Source organism: Sinocyclocheilus rhinocerous, unplaced genomic scaffold (genome assembly GCF_001515625.1).
Source record: "Sinocyclocheilus rhinocerous isolate Xijiao unplaced genomic scaffold, SAMN03320098_v1.1 scaffold167, whole genome shotgun sequence".
In the NCBI taxonomy this organism is placed as follows: Eukaryota; Metazoa; Chordata; class Actinopteri; order Cypriniformes; family Cyprinidae; genus Sinocyclocheilus; species Sinocyclocheilus rhinocerous.
This window is the reverse complement of record NW_015634008.1, coordinates 475053-481982: the sequence shown is the minus strand read 5'-3', so window position 1 is coordinate 481982 and position 6930 is coordinate 475053. Positions and strand designations below refer to the sequence as shown.

The 6930-nt window shown below is 37.1% G+C and overlaps 2 protein-coding genes across 2 annotated transcripts in view; both read left to right on the top strand.

Annotated features, from left to right (window-relative positions):
- Nucleotides 1-1688, top strand: part of LOC107744872 (probable isoprenylcysteine alpha-carbonyl methylesterase ICMEL2) — an 8387-nt gene extending 6699 nt beyond the window's left edge. Inside the window, exon 8 of the mRNA XM_016558690.1 lies at nucleotides 1537-1688. Coding sequence (XP_016414176.1) covers nucleotides 1537-1688 — 152 coding nt within the window. The remainder of the gene's footprint in view (nucleotides 1-1536) is intronic.
- LOC107744871 (WD repeat and FYVE domain-containing protein 3-like) overlaps nucleotides 1528-6930 on the top strand; it is a 76498-nt gene continuing 71095 nt past the window's right edge. Inside the window, 1 exon segment of the mRNA XM_016558689.1 lies at nucleotides 1528-1726. Coding sequence (XP_016414175.1) covers nucleotides 1698-1726 — 29 coding nt within the window. The 5' untranslated portion in view covers nucleotides 1528-1697.

The window sequence follows — 6930 nt, the reverse complement described above, 5'->3', positions numbered from 1 at the left end:
GAATAATAATATAAAATTATTATTATTGTTTTATTCTAATTTGTTTGGCTTCCAAATTCACCAGTGAGACTGAGACACTATATCACAACTAAAAAGAGGGTTGAGTCTCCTTTAAATTACATTCACCAGCTTTTTTCTTTTACTTTGCACACTGAACCTGTGTTGGAGCTCTTAATTTTGAACTCTCAAAGTGCACCAGATTTATGAATTTAACTTTAAAATGTACAAAATTTTCTTACGTGGGGGGCATGCCCCCGGACCCCCCTAGAGGAATCGAGGACCACCCACAACAGTCTCACAAAATCCTGTGGGAAACACTGCCCAGCATTTGAAAAAGATGACACATCTTTAGTCATGTGATGTATATTGTATATATGTCTTGCTATTTGCTTGAAGATTATTTAAGATGAATGTTACTTTTTGTGCAACCTTCATAAGATGACAGAATGTACTCTCGCAATTGCTTTCCTGCAGCAAAAGAGGATGAAATTTGCATTTTAGACCATACATGGAATGTTTATATGAATGTTTTGATTTTGTAAATGTGGACATAGCCTTATTTTCTTATTATACATGGCAAAAACATTTATTACAAAATGTAGAGACCTCCAGTATGACTAGACTAAGCAGATTCATTTGAATATTTAATAAGATATTTTTGATAGTAATAGACCGGAACTTATTCAATACTTTGTTTCTGTATGTGTATACTAAAACATTGGGGGAAATTGTAAATGAGAGTCTTTTTGTCATGTGCTCAGTGTATAAACAGCGGTGAATCAGCACACAGCATAGGTCACACATTACACATGTGATATTTTACACAATCCTTCAAGATATTAGTGTTGCCCAAATGAGGTTGTTGGAAACATGACTCACACTATATGCAAGGAATTTAGCTGAAGTATTTTCTCTCATGATTCAGTGCCAGCAAAAACAAGTCACTGGTCAAGCATCGACTGTGTTTTTTGAGGAAAGATTCTCTTAATTGATGACAGTCTGAGCTGGTTTTGATCTTTATTTCTTCAGTCTGTTACTCAGTGCTTTGCTGCAATCAGGGTTTCTCTGTTTGTGGCATTGTTGTTTTATCTATTTGAAAATACCCTTTAAGTGTGATTTGAATCTTCAGTGGTGTCTCATGTTTGTACTGGATTGTAGATGTTGGATAGTCGGTTTCGAGTGGTTCAGGTTATTTTGTCGGTGTTATTTCAGTCTTCAGTACACAGTGTGTATATCTTCTGAATCAGATGACTGACTTCCCCTTTTCAAGATATCCAGAGCTCTCTCTTATGTAGACTAGAGAGTTATTACCCTGATCTGTTGATCGATTTTTTATTTAATTTTTTTCAGTGTGATCATTTTATAACCGGCCATCTGCTCTTTAAATGTTATCGATGGATCCCCCTGTACTGCCGATTTGGTATCTCCTGGTATGACACTGGTCACCCCCCCATGATGAAGCCACGTGATAGAGCTGGTGACAGGGAGGATCAGCTGTGCCAGTCCCTGCAGGCTGCTTGGCTCTCTGGTGCACAGGTCTCCTGGGCAGTGCCAGCGAAGAGCGTAAATCGGCGCTCGCTCCCACACCGTCCTATAATGCTCTGCCTTCTCTCTTTATCCTAGTCGGCACGGCACAGATTAACAACGATTATTTTCTCAGCAATCTTTGGATCGAAATTGCGTCGTAACAACGAGGGATGCTTGCAGAGCACAGGGAGAACAGTAGGTATGGAAAAAAACATGTTTGATCAGCGTGTCTCCATAGTGACAAGGCGTTTGTTTACAGTTTGGAGCCGTGTGTCACAGATTTATTTGCTGCAGTGGTGGTCTTGAAATGGCTTCTTACTTTCTGCTGAGGATCCTGGCAACACTTCGCTTCGCGAATCACACATTTTTGGATTCCACGTGAGATTCTTGTATGCGCTGTCATAGTTTTTATGTAATTAAAGGCTGAGGAAGGTAAAACAGATGAGTAGGCAAATGACAGATGGTGAAATGATGGTGCCGTTCTTCCCGAAGGAACGGTGATGTGGAGCAACAAGAGGTTGCTGTGAGTTTCAGATGTAAGAAAGGGTTATATCTAATTTTTTGGAAGTAATAAGCATCTTGCATCAGGCATTGTGGGTGTCAGTGATTTCTTCACTGCTTCATCCTGGGAGTCATCCTCTTTTCTGGGAATTGTAATTTTTTTTTTAAGTCACCTGGTTTCTGGCTGCTTGTTTGCGAATCAAGTCAGGACATGTTGAAACCAAAGGCTTCATTAGACTCTGACTCATTCAACACTGTGATTTACACAGAAAGGGCTCTTGATTTCAAGAGGTAGATGTGGATTTGAGTGTGGGGGAACTAGTAATGTTGGTTCATATTTTGGATCATGCCACTTCAGCTTGTTGCTGTTCACAGCCATGACATCACCAGTTTATGTGTGCTCCTCCCCAGAGTTAAACAGTGATTTTTTTTGACTGTGGAGAAGATTTCAGTTAAATGTGGGCTTTGCAGAACAAAGTTACAGTGTCTTTGTTCAGGTATAAAATGACCTTAAATACAGTGGTTTCAGAGTCGAGATAAGTAGTAATTTGTTAATCATTAGGTTGGAGTTTAAATGCTAATTACTGTTACCTTGCCTGCATGATGGCATCTGTGGTGAAATGAATTTCACAGTAGACTTTTACTATACTTCAGTTAGAAAAAAATAACAGCTTTGCAACTTTATTCTCAGTCAACTTTTGCTTTTGTACTGATTTTGAGTGTTGCATCTCTTATTGTATTGATATTCTTCATGTGTGGTGCGCTGCAGTATAACCTCTCAGTTTGCACTTGTATTACCGTTCTTGTTGATTCTTGAGGTTTAGTCGTAGTGCTTGACTTGAATTGCATAAGTGTTAATAAACAAAATATTTGAGGGTATATTATGCACTTTCTTGTAAGTTGCATTAGGTCAAAAATATCTTACAAGAACTTAAATGTAAATGTGGTAATTAGTTGTTAATGGTAAATCTGTTATGAAATGGCAATTTCCACAACCTGTAATAGTACACTTTAAAAAGGTGGTGGTGTTGATGACGATGAAAGAAATTCATACTTTATTAATTGAATTAGGGCTGGGCAAAAAAATTGAATGGAGCGGCATTTACTACACAGAGCCGTAGATCACAGACAAGTTACACAAAATCGCGTTCAAAATCGCAGGCGATGAAAATCGCATTCGATTTTTTGCACAGCCCTAAATTGAATTAACCAAAAGTGACTGTAAAGTCATTTATAATGTAACAAATTATTTCTATTTTATTTGAATAAATGCTGTTCTTTTAAACTTTCTGTTCATCAAAGAATCTTTTACCCCAGTTTCCACAACAGCGCAACTGTTTTCAACATTGATAATAAGAAATATTTCTTGAGCAGCAAATCAATATACTTAGAATGATTTCTAGAATAATGACTGTTGAAAATGACTGTTGCTTTGCCATCAAAAGAATAATTTACATTTTAAAATATACTAAATTATTTTAAATTGTATTAAAGGCACAATATGTAAGATTTTTTTATTCATGATTCAACACTCAGTCACGGCGTCATCAAACTACACCTTTGTTTCTTTGTTTGTTTGTTTTGAATATGCGCCCTCTAGTGGCAAAAAATTACATATTGTGCCTTTTAATATTTCACAATATTTCTGTTTTTACTGTATTTTGCTCAGCTAAATGCTGAAAAATACTTTGAAATCTTGTCTATAAATATTTAAATTAGACATTTGTACTAGCTTTTTGTAAACAGTCTTGTGGGATTTGCTCTTTGCTACATTTATGTTGTTTAATCAGTTACCTCATAGAATGGCTACTCATAAATAGAATTAATCAGTTTATTGTTGTTGTATAAACATTAATTAATGGTGAATTACATTTTAAAGTTGTAACTGCTGGCACATTTGAAATGGAAAAAACAAATCCAAGTGGCCGTTGACTGAATATTGTAGGAACAAGGTTTATGTGTGCTCAGCAATTAGAGCTGAACGATTTTGGAAAATAATCTAATTGCTACGAATATGTTACGATGAAATTAGGTGATGCATGAATTGATATGAATGACATTTTTATTTAACAACTACAATCACAGTAGTATATTGACTGATTTGTTGAACTTCCAACCTTGTAAGCATGTAATAATTATGACAACATAAAGCACTGACAAATAAACCTGGCGTAAACATTAATATGAAAGTCAGTAACAAATCACACAAACTAAAGTAGACTGCAGAAATATAAAAACAAGTCTGTTGCTTTACCACACTACTTTAGCAATTCAAAGTCAATGTAATAAACATATGTAAACATGTGGACTGCACTAAACACTGTCTGTTAACTTTAGACCAGTGGTTCTCAAACTTTTTTGATCGTGCCCCCCTTTAAACCTATAAAAAAAAAATCTTACTTAATTAAAAAAACCTACAGGGAAAAAACACATGCATCACTTGAAACATTGAAAATAGCATAGAGAATAACTCTGTTATTATTATTATTCTCTCGCTGTTATTTATTTATTTTTTGTGGGCTTCATGCTGTCCGCTAAGGCATAGGACACACACAGGCTTTCCTCCTCACCAACGACATTAAACACAGTGTCTACACCGGACGCGAGCGGCAAAATACAGTAGAAACCATTATAACCAGTGACACTGTCTACACTAGATGCGGCGCGGCACGACAAAAGCCGACATTAAACTGATGCCTTGTTCTATTTATGACGTACTGACACAAAGTTAAAATGATTTGCAACGGTCGCTTTGTCGCGTCCAGTGTAGAGCTGTTGCGGCGCGACAACTGTAGCGTCCGGTATAGACACGGTGAGTGAAGCCGAGAGCAAGATATGCCTTGTCATATTTTCTGCATTTAGCATTTGAATGACCAGCACCTGCCTGGGTCTATGCGACTTCATCTATGGCTTTTCTCTTCGCTTTCACAAACCGATCCATCTCCCATTCTAAGTTACGTCCTTTGGCTGTTTACTGTTTTATTTCTTTTCTTTTTCTGCTGATGGCCCGCGCTCGACTTGAAGCAGCGCTGCTTAGACCGATGGGTGTGTCATCAAAGTACTGCCAGAGCTATAAGAGAGCGTGGACGTCTCCGTATGCTTTCTCTCGCCGTACTTTGATGTCATACACCGATCTGATCTTCAGTCATATTTTCAGCATTTAGCTTTTGAATGACCAGCACCTGCCTGGGTCTGTGCGACTTCATCTATGGCTTTTCTCTTCGCTTTCACAAACCGATCCATCTCCCATTCTAATTACGTTGGCTGGCTGTTTACTGTTTTATTTCTTTTCTTTTTCTGCTGATGGCCCGCGCTCGACTTGAAGCAGCGCTGCTTATACCGATGGGTGTGTCATCAAAGTACTGCCAGAGCTATAAGAGAGCGCGCACGTCTCCATATGCTTTCTCTCGCTGTACTTTGATGTCAGCGGTTACACCGATCGATCTTCAAGTGGAACACACCTCTTTACACGTGTCACGTGACCGAGTGTAATCGCAGTCTCTGCTATTGAAAAATCATGTTTTTTCATATCGCGATATTATCGCAAATGCAATTAATCTTTCAGCCCTATCAGCAATCCAGTAGGCTGTTTCGTATCGAGACACTCTCGCTTGTTGTTGACTTGTAGCCTGTAGTCAGTGAGAAAAGTTCACTCTCGCTTCGGCATTTCCATCATTTCCACCATAACAGTGACAGAGATGTGAGGGTTTTGTGTTTACGTCACCCAGTATTCCCAAGAGTCTTTGAAAGGCTTTTGAGAAAGCTGAAGCTGTGCTTTTTTTCTTCTTCTTCTCCGAAACAGTCCTTTGGAGCTTACTTTGCTTTCTCAGGCAGTCATTGGAGCTGGCAGCCCTCTAAGAAATGCTATGAAAGACTTAAAGCGTAAAAGGCTTAGCCACATTTTACTGACGATTTCATGTCCCAGCAACCTTACTCCCCACCGATTTACATCAAATCTGTCTCTGTATGTCCCAAGGCAGGATTATTCATTGAGGAAGGACAAATAGGACTAAAGGACTAAACTTTTTTTTCATTTTTGAAACACCTGTTAAACTAATTATAATTCGAGTTACAACCACTGTCTGAACACAAAGGCATTTTTTTTATTATTTTAATTAAAATATTAGCGGTTCTCACAAGCTATTTCTTTTTTTGGTGAAGATTTTTTATTTTTTTGCCTTTCTGAGTTTACTTCCTACAGTATTTTTTCTGCTGTGTGTAACAGAAGAATTCTCAATTTGAATAAAAAAAATAAAAAAAAATCTCTCTCTTATTTAAAAAAAAAAATATATATATTCTGCATATTTTCTCAAATTTGTGTTGTTACATACAAGACAGGAAAATAAAATAGTGAAAGAAATAAACTCAATTACAAACATCTGATACCATTGACAAACTCTGGTGTTAACCATTGAAGCACATAAGTTTTTAAATTTGGCACAAATTGCTTACAGTTACACACACATACTTAATTGGAAAATTTAATGAATGAGAATGATTATTGCTCACAATTCATAAAAGCATTCAAGGCCCATCCATCTCAATACAATAAATGAATGAAGTTATAAATGAAATATCTTTCCATGCGACCTATTGCATAATGTTATTTTTGGTAATAATGCGTTTATGCCTCTGGCTGTTACCATGTTTAGGTTATAATATCACTGATTTAGATTTGGGTTAAGATGTGTCCCCCTCAATGTCCACAGTGGTTACTGACATGGATAGGAGGATGGGGGTGCCATAGATAAGAAAGGTCTGGAATGTAAAAAACAAAACAAAAAAAAAAACACTGGTCTACATTAAAGGGGTCATATGATGCGATTTCAATTTTTCCTTTGTCTTTGGAGTGTTACAAGCTCTTGGTGCATAAAGAAGATCTGTAAAGTTGCAAAGACTAAA